Here is a 14,374-nt window from a genome sequence, read left to right on the forward strand (position 1 = left end):
TTGAACAAACAGAACAGAACAAACATGACCTATGAGAAAATGTCCAGAGCCCTGCGCCACTACTACAAACTAAACATTATCAGGAAGGAGCCAGGACAAAGGCTTTTGTTCAGGTAGCACTTCCTTTTTCTCCTTTCCTTCTTCTGGGAGGATACTGTTTTCTTCAAATAAGAGGGAGGAGGGAGGCTGTTAAGATCTCTACCTGCCTGTCTGATCCTCAAAGCCGTCACGTGCTACACATGCTACACATTCGATACCAGGTGGTGGTTTGTTAGAATTTAAGGGGAAAAAAAAATTTTTTTTTCCACTTATGTCTAACCTAAAGCCAAAACTAAATAAACACAATCTGACTCACCTTTCAAATAATGCAATGATCAAACAGTATTATCTGGCATTTATATCTATGGTAGTTAAAGGGAGCAATCAGAGGAACCAATGGCAAAGGAACTAAACAAACCTAGACCTCCAGGTTGCCAAGCCTGGACCAGTGTTTGTCCTGGCCTGTTAGTGAATCATGAAATAGATTTAATGAGTCTAATTTTTTTTAGTGAAATAGAACAGAATTGAATAGGAAAGGATAGAGTTGAAAATATCAGACTGTATGACATGAATTAAGAGTGACTGTTGATTCATGAAAACTGTGATTCGGGGGTGGGGTGTGTATGTGTATGTGTGTATGTGTGTGTGTGTGTGTGTGTGTGTGTGTGTGTGTGTGTGTGTGTGTGTGTGTGTGTGTGTGTGTGATGATGTAAAATATATTTATGACAATGCATTGTAAAAGTCTGAAAGCTGCTGCAGTAGACATTCCTCTTTCCAGAATTCCTCCCAGCTAATGAGTTCCAACCATTTAACCTACCACATAGATTGTGATTCCTAGGCAAGAGAGGAGAAACAATTAGAAGAGGAAAAAGAAGGGATCTAAAGGACCAATCAGGAGAGGTAGACATAGCCCTCTGACACTGGTGGTAATTGACGTGGTGAGACCAAGTGAAGCTTGGGAGAAGGTGGGATTGACAAACACGACCTCAGGTTCTGTGTTTTGGCAGGTGGGACAGAGGAGAGTTACAGATGGGGCTAGAGATGTGGATTTGGGTAGAAAATGACAAAATGACACTGTGTATGAGCAGACGAGCTCACTGGGATAAGTACTTATTGGAAAGAGCAGAGAACCTGGGCCTTAGCATTGGGAAGGTGTGGTAACGTAGGAGCAGTAAAAAAAAGAATTGCGATCTTCAAAAGAAACAGAGAAGGCTTTTCAAGAGCTGGAAACAGAGTAGAACAAAGTGGAAAAAGAACCTCCTTTCTCCGGCTCTGCTGATGCCTTCTTTTCATCCTTCACCCTAAACTTAGTCCTTGGCTTCTGTTCTTCCCACTCTATACTTTTTCCCTGGATGGATGGATCCCGTTACACAGCTTCAGTTATCCCCTCCGTGAATGGGCTCTGAAATCTCTACATGCAGCTCTAAAATCTCCCTGAAATTCCAAATCTTAATTTCCAAGAGCTTCTTACAGGACATGTCCACTGAAATATCACATTAGTATCTCAGACGTGAAATGTTCAAGACAGGCCTTCTTCCCACACTGGAAATCTACCCACCCCCAGATTTCATGTTACATCAGCAGTGGTATCACCGTTGTTTAAGGAACCAAACTTGACACTAGCGTTATCTTTGACTCTTCTTACCTCTGAGTCATCACTGTGCTGGACAGTCCATTGGCCCTTCAGCACCATTCCCACTCCAGTCTTATGTTGCAGGGGCTAGAAGCCTGGGAACCACATTTCCCAAGATTTCTTACCAGCAGGCTCCAGGTTGGAATCTACCAATGGCAAGTACTCTCACGAGACCTGGAAGATGAAAGCAAGGCAGAAGCATTATTATGGCTTCCCTGGCAGCGGAGGCTGATGTCTATCTAGACTTCATGACTGACACCTAGATTAATTCAGCAATCTCTGCCTCTGGTCCATTCTCCTGCCTCCCAAATTCATAATACACACTGCCAGCTGCCCTCCAACACTAATAGGGTTCCCTATGCCAGAAATGTGTATCACTTTAACTTTTGCTTTTTTAACATATATAATACCCCCCAGGTCTACCTCAAGTCTACTACCCTTTATGAGACCTTCTTCAACTGCTCAGACACGCACAGATACCTTCTTCCATCATCTGTTGGGTTTCCTTGGCCCTAAACCACATCGTGATTTACACTTTTAATAGTTGTATATATGAAGTCCTTCTCCCCAACAAGTAGGTCATAAGCTCCTAGAAGGTAGAGGGTTATATTTTATATACATAGTTCTGTTTTATACCTTATGGAGGCTTTTGATAAATGTTTCTGGGCAAGCCTGGTGTGGAATATCAGAAACTTAATATGGAAAAGCCGTCAAAAGAGGATAGGGGTAGTTTGGAGGGCCAAATATAGCACATCTGTGGACTCGGCCTGGAGGGGATTATTAGTGACTTCAGATGTTGAGGGAGAAGTGTTAGCTCCAGGATAAAAGTGGAAGACAGGCTGCAGATGCTACGGAACAGACTGCTTGAAAAAAATCAGCAATAATGGGCAGAAAAGAAAAGTAGTCGTAGGGGGAAGGTTCACAGGCTTCCAACAGTGATTGCAACAAGATAAAAGGAAAGAAGAGTGCTATTTGTGAGGAGAGGTTAGTCATTTTTGAGGAAATGAATGTCGGAAGCCAAACTCGCCCCAAAATGAAGGCTTCTCGGTATACAACCCAGTGTGTAATCAAGTGAAGTGTTAAACTGGAGGGACTCTTGGAGATTTCGGTATGGATGATGAGACAGAGCTCAGACAGTAAGTAGGGCTCAGATAGTGGAAGGAGTCAAGAGGGTTCCAAATAAGGGCAAAGCTAAAGGTTTGGAGGATGGCATGAGCTGTGATTTATATAAAAGGAAGTGGCGAGACGGGAGTGAAGGGTTCATGCTAGTAAACAGTGGAAAACAAGAGTTTCCGGGTTGAGATGACAGAGGGGCCCGAGGGGCAGACCAAAGAGTGGATCCTTGACTTGATAAGTGGTCGTCACAGGATTTTTTTTTGGCCATGCCACAAGGCATGTGGGATCTTAGTTCCCCAACCAGGGATCAAACCCATACCCCCTGCATTGGAAGTGCGGAGTCTTAACCACTGGACCGCCAGCGAAGTCCCTCATCATAGGCTTTTGAACATGAAGTGATGAGAGAAAATGTATGTTTTAAAGACAGGTCATGTGGTAGCGAGCAGAGGGAGGGAACGGTGTGTAGGCTGTGGAAAAGGCCCTCCCACCATAAGGACAGAACGTTTGCAGGCAGGCACCCTTCCTGAACCATGTAAATCATGGTCACAACATGGCACTGATGTAATTTCCAAATGAACCCAGCGACGAAGAAGATGAGGCTTGCTGTATGCACCTAGCTGCAAAGGAAGACAGAATAAAGGGGATGAATGGCTAGCATTTGGGGTGGAGCAGTGCTAACATTGAAAAAGATTCTTTCTTTTGGCCTTTAACTTCCAGAAGCTCCACTATCTTGCCCTATTCCCCAAATTTTCCATCTAGCATTTCATTGTATCCTTCACATTAGATTCAAGTTTCGAATACCATTCCTTGGGCTCACAGTCTGGGATGGAAATGGATATACAGCGCTCACGGGTCTTTGTAAAATCTAACCCTCTGAGAATCAGAAATGCAGGTACGTGCGCTGTCCCAGGGCCCCCTCGCACGGTCATGCAGGAATGCATCACCCAGCTACATCTTCTTCACAGTCATCCTAGACTTCTGTTTATCATTATTTTGCTAACTTTCAGGCAGTCAGAGGAAGGGGTAACTTTTTCTATATTGTGCTAAGTTAGCATTATGACCAGGTTCAGTAGCTCTCCAGCTATGTGAAGGCGATGGGAAGTCTCTTTTTAGAGTTCAAGGTGAAGACAACTTTAGGAAATTGTAACCTCTTCACGCCACCATTTCCTCTTCCAAAGGTTTATGAAAACCCCGGATGAAATCATGAGTGGCCGAACAGACCGTCTGGAGCATCTTGAGTCCCAGGAGCTGGATGAACAAATATACCAAGAAGATGAGTGTTGAAGGAACCAGCCCCCGGGGCTCGGCGGGCCGGTAGCCAAGGGCGCCCTGCCCGCCAGGATGGCTGGGGCGTGATGGAGCGGAAGGGAAGAGACCCGGACGTGGCAGTGACACTTCTCTCACCCAGCGTGAGGGACCCCGGAGCACCTTAGACAAACCACTCAGCAAAAGCGGCGCTGGAATTCTGGCCAAGGGCACCAGCCTGGGACTCATGTTCACGGTTCCTTCTCGTTTGGAATCTCTGTCTGTAATTCCTCCCCCACCCCGTTCCACCTATTGTTAAGTTTCATGGTGTTTTTGTTTTTGTTCTTTTTTAAGACCATGCAGTTTGACTTTTCATCATTCATATAGGGGAAGACATCGAGGTTGTTTTCCTATGGAAATATATATCTATTATATATATATATATTTTTTGCAAATCTCACAAAGTGCAGAAGCCCAACTGGTCAGGAGAGAGAACACTTGCAAAAGGGTTCAGGTTCCTCTTGATCCTGCCACGTGGATCAAGTTTGTTCCTGTTGCTGTTGGGTCTTGGCTGGAAAAAAAAAAAGAAAAAGAAAAAAAAAGATGCTTTTAAAAAAGATAAAGTGAAAAGGAGAGCTCTCTTCTTCTCTCTCTGGCTCTCTTTCCTTCCCTGCCCCGTCCCGTCCTCCCTCCTCGCCTGCTGTTGAACTTCAGGTGCCTTTCAGCAGAGTTCAGCCTCTTTGGAGAGTCTTGGGAATTGTTGGCACCTAAACGGAATCAGTGGTCTGGGTGCTTTATAGCCGGCACCACAGACATCAAACCCACATCCCAGCATTTGGCTACCTATCGGAGGGAGGCCAAAACATCACGGAGGCTGCTGCCTTCCGGAAAGGTGAATGCTAGTCCGGCAGGCTTCCCCTGACACAGCTGTAAGAACCGCGGGCCTTGGTGGTTCCACAGAGCGTAAGATAAGCCTGGAAGGCTGTCCAGGTTATTTGGAAGCCCCAGCATCTTGGGATTAGTTTGCAAGTGCTGCGAAGTGGGAAAAAAATGAAAAAAAACCACACAGGCCTGATGGTCCAGGTGACAGATCTTCTGCAGTGGGGTATGAATTATTCCAAAGTAGGTTGTGGAGGGTCATCTCTGCTCCATCCCAAAGGCCATCGTGCCGTCAGTTTCATACCCTCACCTAAAATTTTTTCAATTCCCAGCCTTTTTTTTTGTTTTTTTTAAAGCTTCCTGGTCCCCGCAGGACACAGGGCATTTGAGAGGGAGGATCCCGGAGTGCGTAGTCTCAGTTGTTACTGGTGTTTGCCACGCCTGGGCAGACGGGAAATTCCTCAGATACCTTACTTTTCCCCTCTTCTTTCCTAGCTGTGTTTCCGAATGGACCCATGTGTGGCTCTTTTTCACCTCAAAATAAGGTCAATAGTATCTTATAAAGTGAGGAAGGTGCCACCCCTTAGTACTTTTGATGATAACATATTTTTAGAAAGCTGTTGCAGTTTTGTGGGGGGGGGGGGTTCCTTTTCAATAGCCGTCTAAATCAACTCTTCCAATACAGGCTCGGAATCCAATATTAGGAGTAGAGTCTTCTTTTACTCACGAAGATTAGGCCCCCCTTGCAGGGCACCCCGTCCTTGTTTCTCTCCGCTTCCTCTGCTTAGTTGGGTGAGCATGTCGTGGTCCCTCGGGTACGTGTCTGCACTATCGCCAGAACTTCCATGTGAAGCCACCAGATGCCCAGGCGTGTCCTCAGGCCATTTCTGAGTGAGGCAGGCAGGCGGGGGGGGGGGGGGGGGGGGGGGGGGTTGTGGTCACACGGGCAGCAGGCATTCTCCACCCCTCCCCCAGCCCCAGCCTCACTGACGAGGACACCAGCCTGCGGGGAGGGAGGGACAAATAGGCTGACTATCGCTCAAGGACACTGGAAACGCTCCTGCCTCTCATCCGACCACAGATAGATGCGCAGGGGTGGCCGGCCTCCTCCCACCCTCACACACGCCCCCCACTCTACCTTCCGGAAGGTCGGGTTTGCGGTGAGGTCAGGGACCTTCTGTGTGTCCCCTGATGAAGGGTTTGGGTTCAGTCTGCTCGAACGGGGATGAAATCCAGCTGGATCCCAGCATGCTACAGATGTCTTTCAAGAGCGTTCTATAGCACACAGTGATAATCTTCCAGCCTCTGAGATGACTGATGTGGGCTCTCAAATGGAGAGATTAAGCCAAATACCTGGTGTGTTGTGAAGCCACTGAGTTGCAGGGCTGGAGAGAAAGGGTGGATCTTCACTGAGGCTCTCTGTGTGTGACGTAAAACCAGAGACCCGGGCACGATGTCGCTCTTCCCTAAGAAAGATTAGAGCATCTCATTCCGTTCACCCAGGTTTAAGGACTCCGGCTCTTATTGTCCAAAGAATCTTACAGTTGAATCAGGGAGGGGAAATTCCCCTTTGCCCCCCGGATTTCTGTATTTAAAGCAATATCCTGTAAGAGTCTGTAAGACTTAGGCTGACACCTTCAGCCACTTGAAGAAACAGAAGGTGTCAATTCCAATGTAGTCTCTACGGTCCATCCAGATATTACTGTTACTGGTTTTCTGTTCACTCCCTTAATGGCAAAGGTTCTTCTCATTGGTTCTTTGAGAGCATACCTGAGCGACGCTGATACCAGGGATACAGCATTTACACACTGCAGACCCGAAAGATTTCAGGTTCAATTTAGGCAACTTTGATGGAGCACCTGCTAGACACCCCGAGAGATTCCCAAGAATCGGGCACAATCCTTGCCCTCCGAGAGCATATCTCCTACCTGCAGAATCTATCTAGCATGAAATTTCTCACTTCAACACTAAGCACTAGGGGTGACGAAAATTTCACCTGGGACCAAACTAAAAGTACGTCCATGATCTGAATAGTTGGCCTTTCCCTGCTGCCGTCGTGGGAGGTCTTGGCTTGCAAAATGGGAAACCGCAGAAGAATGCTACAGGGGAGCGGACTTGCCTCCAGCTGGGTCCGAGGCAGACAGACTCGCGTGTACCTTGAAATTCTCTAGCATCTACTCTTCCCTGCACCTTGAGGTAACCAGGGTGCTTCCTCTCCTTCAGAAGAAAGCAGTGGCAATTGGCTGGACGGGCTACGTGGAAGTAACGTTATCTCTAAGATCTTTCTGTCCCGAGGCAGCTTTGTCTTGCCTAAGGTAGCATCACCGATGTTCCAAATCCTTTGGTTGGGGGGGGGGGGCGGGGGTATCCCCACTGGAAAAGAGGAGTGACAACTGATGGATTTTTTCTCTTTTCAGCAGTATGTTTGGAACCCACCCCACCCCCCGCCCCCCCCCCCCCCCGGCTCCATCATCTTCTTACACTAAAACCTTGTCCAAGTGCGAATGTAGATTTAGCGGAAACTTAAATGGCTTTGACAGGATGTACCTAAATGCCTAAGTAACCACACCTCCTCCGCCATTCACTGCCTAGGATCCAGCTCTGAATACATGTCTGAAACATTAGCTCCCCTTTTGAAGAAGGGAAATGTGAGTATCACAGAGGTCCTGTGACTTGTCCTAGGAGCAGACAGCATGCCAGGGACAGAATTAGGATTGGGATCCAGCCGGGCCATACCCCCATCTGACCCATTCCCACCCAGGAAGCTGAAGATAAAAATTGGGGGAAATACACAAAGAACAAAAGGCAAGTTTCTTTGCCCAAGCATTCGGTGCTAGTTAGTTTTCACCCACTCAGCCTGTTCCTCTTCTGAGCAGTAATGAAGGGAGTGATCCAAGGAGCCAGGGGGGTGACAATGGTCCCTGCCTGCCTAAAAACCACAGAAGACTAACCTGATACTCTTAGGGCCCCATCTGCATCAACACTAAACAACGACAAGCTCCCTGAATCTTTCACACATGCCAAGTGAACATTCTTGAAGATTTCTCTTTGTGACTGCAACCACCTGCAAACCAGGACGAATCTAGAATTTTTTTTTTTAATTTCTAATCTCTTGTTGTTTATGAGGTGTGGGGTTTATAAGGGACTGAATCAAATGAATGTAACAAAAAAGAAAAACAAAAAAAAAAAGCCTTTTCTCAGGGCCAGTGAATTGCAAATAATTTTTAAAGAAAAGCCTATAATTGCATCATCTCAATAAATTTTTTATAAAAAAAAATCCAAGTCTCTGTTTTTAATAATATGAAATGGAGTCAGACAGGCAAGGTGGTCCAATGAGGTAAATCCTGTCTCCACTCAATTACGGTGTAAAGTGCAGTCATGGTTCTTCACTGGCAGGAAGCCTCTGTCACAGAGCAGTTTGCAGGCAATCTTTAGACAAGTGGCACCAGAAAGGTCAGAGCAAACAGTTCAAGTCTGAGCAGCTGCCGCAAGTGGAGAAATTTGCCAGCAGGAACCTCAGTCAGAGACGGCTTGGGTCCTGCGCTGGGCCGAAGGTTATCAGTTTGCTGCAGACTCACCTGACTCCAAGAGTTAAAGAACCCTAGGTCTTCCCACAGTAGAACTCCTCCTCAACTGTGCTGAAATCATGGGTGTGCGCGTATAGGTGATGAGGGCATGAATGTGACTACACCCAGGGCTACGGTGACCTGGAAGGTCGTCCATCACACAGCTCAGAGCCTGCCCCGCACTCAGAATGTCTCAGCCACGCTAGCCAGTGGGGTCACCTGCCCACCAGTAGGCACTTATGATCCCAACATCCAACATCCTGCAGTCGACCAGAACGATCTACCTGCCATCAGTGGTGGGTAGAAACTAAGAGAAGAATGGAAAAGGAAGCAATTTATTTTGCTTGTAAGCAACTCCGATATAGGTTTGGGAAGCAGAAGTTTGGAATCAATGGTCTCCGAAAGGGTTGTGAGATTATTTCTATATTTAAATTGTCCCAGGTATTCTGTCGCCCATGACCTTGACTTACTGAAACTTGGCCCCATAGTCTGTTATCGTCAGAGCACAGTATCAAGTAATAGGGGTCTAGGTATTTCCTAAGGTGCTAATAATGCATCTGAAGCTACTATTTCTATAACCAGCATCAGTATCCCCTGGGAACTGCTAGAAATGCAAATAAAAGTTCCCGCCCCATCAACTGAATCAAAAACTTTGGGAGTGGGGCTTAGTAATCTCGTCTGCCAAGCTCTCTGGGTGATTCTGATGCATGCTAAAGTCTGGGAGCCACGGCTAGCATCGATTTGTTCATCATAGTATGAAAAAGAGTGTGTGGTGATTTAAAGTAAATACACAAAATAATCGATGACAACTAATTTGCATTAATGTTACTCATAATATGCTGCATTTCCCCTAATACTAGACATACCGTGGAAGGAGGCTAAATGGACAGAATCACATAACAAAGTCCTCTTCTTGCTTCCGCCAAACCTTTTAAGCCATCTGTTTGCTATAAAGATGAGCTATTTTAAAGGTAACTCTAACAGCTGACCTCCCCTTGTAAATCAGAGCACGGCAATTCATTCCCTTCTATCCACTTATCTGCCTAACTAGCCTAATCGAAAAAGAAAAGGATCATTCTCACTGCCCTTGGTTGGCTGTCCCTGGAATTATTAAGCAGAGCCCAGGTGACCACTTAGCCAGGGTTTTTGCAAGAGACTTCAGAACCACCAGACCAGACCGGCGCTTCTCAAATCTGAAAGTGCTTCGAATCACCTGGGGGTTCTGGGTAAAAAGCAGATTTTGCCAGTAAGGTCACTACCTTAGGAAACAGGGGCAGAAGATCTTCTCTTCTTCTCTCTGGGCGAGGCTTGAGGTTCGGCATTTTCCCCAAAAGCTCCCCAGGGATGCTCATGCTGGTCCTCAGACCACACTTTGAGTAGCAAGAGACCAGTCATCTCCTGTCAGCCCTGAGATTCTGAACCTAAGGCGACACTGAGCTAGCCTCTCTCTTTGGTGTATTCCTTTGCCAATTCCTCCCCTAGAATCGTCCCCAGGGCCAATCCTGCTCTGCAAGAAAGTCTGCTTGTTCTCCTTTTAGGGCAGCAACACCAGGAAACACCATGAGCAAAAGTCTCTGCTGAGTGAAGGAAGAACTATTCACATACTGGACCTTAACACACAGGTGCACATAACCAGATGCTTCATGGTCACCATCATTATGGGAGGGAAGAATTCCTGGCATCACTGCCTCTTTTAGCCTCTGGAAAGACCAATCTTGAGTAGTGTGAGCAGACAGAAAGCTGACGATGCCATTCTTGTTCCAAAAGATGCTCTATTCAAACTGCCCAAGACATTGACCTTAAAAGCAGACAATCTTGGGGCAGTGTCCTCACTGTCGGTACTTACAGATTCACCTTTTTTATAAGGACCTCATTCCTGCTAGATTGATGAGGTAGATCTAGTAAAAGCCACCGCATAAATTCTGCCAAATCTCTTTGAAGGCAGTAGAAGACTACTCTCTCTCTCTCTCCCCAAACCCTCTTAGCAACACTCTTCTGGAGTCTTCTGAGGGTCCCTGTGCCTGTCCCCTCAACCAGTTTTGGTCATGAGATCCCATGTCAGACCACCTGAGTTGGCCTTTGCCTCCTTCCACGGCCTGGGAGCACTACACACTCCCTCCTCGGTGTCCCGACGGCAAGCACTCTGTAAATCCAACTAGATGCCTGTCTGCCATGGATTGCTCACCGCCCCCATTCCTACTGGAGCTCTCAGAGGGGAAGAGAGTGTTTTATGTGCTTTTATATGACCAGCCCCTCGCATGGTGTCTGGTACATGTGTATCTGAATAAGTGTTTTGAATGAGGGAGTAGAGTCAAAGAGTTCACTTGAGTTAGACAAAGATTTCTTAGGTATGACCCCAAAAACACAATTCAAAAAAGAAAAAAATTGTTGACAAATTGGACTTTATCAAAATTAAAACTTGCTCTTCAAAGGTCACCATTAAGGGACTTCCCTGGTGGTGCAGTGGTGAAGAATCCACCTGCCAATGCAGGGGACATGGGTTCGAGCCCTGGACTGGGAAGATCCCACATGCCGCGGAGTAACTAAGCCCGTGCACCACAACTACTGAGCCTGCGCTCTAGAGCACGCGAGCCACAACTACTGAGCCCACACGCCTAGAGCCCGGTGCTCCACAACAAGAGAAGCCACCGCAATGAGAAGCCCGCCCACCGCAACGAAGAGCAGCCCCCACTCGCTGCAACTAGAGAAAGCCTGCACGCAGCAACGAAGACCCAACGCAGCCAAAAATTAAATTAATTTTTTAAAAAAATCACCGTTAAGTAAAAAGAAAATGAAAAGACAAGCTACAGACTGGGAGAAAACACGACTCTTGCATACAAAACAAATTCACTGCATGCATTGAACATATCGACATTTTTACTTTATCTAAAGGTACCTTAAAAGACAGTTATCTTTCCATTCATAACCAGGTAGTGTTAGTCACTCACACATAAAAGACAGAGATATATTACATGTCTACTGAAATGAAACCATCTTCCAAACGTGTTTTAAAATTATTTCTGTCTGTCATGTTGGCAAAACACTTTTCACTGTTCTGTAATTCATATTCCCTCTTCGCTTTCCTTTTGCAAATCTCTGAAATAGGCAGCCTCTTGGGAGGCATATTAAAGGGCTTTAAAATGAGTTAATAAAATTAATTCCTCATTCCTGGTAAACAGCATTACGCGCTGAATCTTTGGTCTCAGAACTTGAGCCTATTGCAATTATAGGCAAAGAGATATTTCTAGACAGTGGGCCTCAGGGCTGCAGGAACAGCCTGCAAAATCATCAAGGAGTGACCAGCCGTGCCAGGAGCAAAACAGCATCAGAGATAGGGCATTACCAGCAAGGATGTTGGTTTTGTCCACCTGAGGATCCTGTCTACTTGGGCGTCAATGCCCAAACTTCATCTTGCCAGTCACATCAGGAATTCTAGATAGAGACCTGGGTTCACTGGTACCAAGTTTCTGATTGAGTCCGTTCTTATTTTGTATCCCTTACATAGACTGTCCCCAGCACAGCTGGCTGCAGACAGCTACAGAGCAGAGTGTTGAAACAAGTGCAGTCAGAACACCTGCCTTTAATCCCACGCCTCCTCTCACTTGCTGTCTGACCTCGGGCAACTGGCTTAACCTTGCTGCGCCTCTGTGTCCTCACATGTGAGATGGGGGTGAAGATCACAGCAGCACCCACTTCAGAAGGATGGCTGTGAGGAGTAGGTGAGTTACCACAGGAAGGGCTTAGAAAAGTACCATACGTGGCACATTAAATATTACCTGTTATTATTTTTGTACTTCGCTCTGGATCTACTGAGCCACCAACAGCAGCCCACCCCGAGCGCCTCTGCTTTCATCAGTTCTACACATGGGGATTCCCCAAAAAGACACCTTCTGAAAAGGTTTCCACCGCTCTTGTTTCATTTGAGTTTGGAGACCGTGGAACAAGTACAACCCCGTCGCTTATACAGATGAGGGGTCCGAGCCCAGCCAGGTGACGGGCTGTCCGAGCCCCTCACGCCCCGGGGTTGTCTGAACCAGGGTCCCCAGCCCAGCATCCTCTGTGGACCATGTTCTCAGCCTCACAGAGCCCCTGAGCACTCTGTGAAATTTATTTGTGGCGTTGGACTCGACTCAAGGGAAATACTGCCTCAGTTCAGGTTTACAGAGGGTATTTTGATCTGGTTTTGTTCCAGTTCAATAGCTTTAGGATATGTGTAGGTTTTGTTCTATCTTAAATTACGTTGTGAGGTTCCTTGATTTTGTTTTCTCCTTCTTGTTAAGGAAGTCTCTACTCAGCCCACATGTGCACAAAACAGTGCTATGTGGGTTCAGTCTGGGGACTGGGAAATTAGAACAGTACTTTTGAGGAGAGCCCCGAACACGGGGAAAGCTACATCACAAAGCCCTAGAAGTCTGGGTGTTCCGGAGATCCAGCTGTGAGACACCCGGACTATCTTGCTCACGGCTGGACTCCTGCTTTTCTGTTAGAAAGGGGAAACATGCACGTGACCAGGTGAGAATTTCCTCTTTCCAGAGACGTGTGGAAAAATAGGAGGAACAAAAGCTGTACTGGATTCTAAACCCATCTAACCACTGTCTCAAGCAATTCACTGAAGGTCTGAGCCTTTGTTTCCTGGCGAGTTATTTTCCTCAATGCACCACTGCAATGATTCAATGAAGAAAATGTGTAACGATCCTGGCACGTCCATGTTAGTTCCCTTCTCTCTTTCCTGCCTGCCAAACCCTCCCCTCAACCCATGTCCACACTGCCCTACCAGCACTAAATGTCTGTAATTCTGATTCTATAGAATTCCAAGTGGGAAAATCACCCAATGACGACCACTGAGGGATGTTAGACCTTTAGTTTCTAGTCAACTGAATTACCATGTCCCCCTTTCGAGACACACATGGCCCTAAGTCAAGACCTTCACCAAAATGAGGTAGATTACCTTGCAACACAACCTGGGAAGTCAGACATCCTTCCTCTGCCAGCCTCCTAAAGGAGAAGCCTCCCCCAGGATTAGGAATCTGCAAGCTCCTCTGCTCCCCCAGCCTCTTCCTCCTAGTAAAATCCTGCAGAGACCATTTGCATCCGCTTGGAGCAGGTTAGTCAAATCAGCAGATGAATACAAACTCTCCTAGGAATTTGAAATCCGCTTTGGGCAATTCAGTTTGGAGCTCTTTCCTTTCCTTTCTCTAATAGCCCCCAATCCAGTTCCCTGCCTGAGAAAAACCCAGGAGAAGATGGAAAACTCCAGTGATGGCTTTCCCCAAGTCCATCCCCCCAGATAGAAAGATTTTCTATTCAAAGGGAAATTTGGATTTTGGTTTAGCCTACTTAGGTGTAATCAGGGTTTCAGACACTCAAATATAGCTCCCTTGTTGGGGGATGCTTCATTCTCTCCTTCTGCTGCCAGCGTTCAACACCATGGTCATCTTCAAATATTGCCCCAGTGCCCATGATGACATGGCACCTGGCCACGTGCAAGGGAAAGCCACCCTTGAGGACCACTGAGTCCCTTCCCATGAAGGGTGTGGACTGACTCATTCAACATGAATGTAGGAAGAGGTGCAACTTTAGGGACTCCTGCACCTTGTCCTGCCACTTGGCTGAGAAGTTGGCCATGAAGAATACCCAATTCAATGAAACAACCTAAATGTCCATCGATAGATGAATGGATAAAGAAGATGTGGTGTGTGTGTGCACGTGTGTGTGTGTATATACACACATATACATACAATGGACTACTACTCAGCCATAAAAAAGAATGAAACAATGCCATTTGCAGCAACATGGATGGACCTAGAGATTATCATACTAAACGAAGTAAGTCAGAAAAAGAAAGACAGATACCATATGATATCACTTATATGTGGAATCTAAAATATGACACAAA

General features: G+C 46.5%; 1 protein-coding gene across 6 annotated transcripts in view; it reads left to right on the forward strand.

Moving 5' to 3' along the window:
- Positions 1–5,839, forward strand: part of ETV6 (ETS variant transcription factor 6) — a 280,275-nt gene extending 274,436 nt beyond the window's left edge. For 5 of the 6 annotated variants that reach the window (XM_059935312.1, XM_059935311.1, XM_059935315.1 and 2 more), the window contains 2 exons: positions 13–113; positions 3,967–5,839. In XM_059935312.1, coding sequence (XP_059791295.1) covers positions 13–113; positions 3,967–4,072 — 207 coding nt within the window. In that variant the 3' untranslated portion in view covers positions 4,073–5,839. The remainder of the gene's footprint in view (positions 1–12; positions 114–3,966) is intronic. The other variant, XM_059935316.1, reaches the window with a different exon arrangement.
- The last annotated feature ends 8,535 nt before the right edge of the window (positions 5,840–14,374 follow it).

Source organism: Balaenoptera ricei, chromosome 10, assembly GCF_028023285.1.
Source record: "Balaenoptera ricei isolate mBalRic1 chromosome 10, mBalRic1.hap2, whole genome shotgun sequence".
Classification (NCBI taxonomy): Eukaryota; Metazoa; Chordata; class Mammalia; order Artiodactyla; family Balaenopteridae; genus Balaenoptera; species Balaenoptera ricei.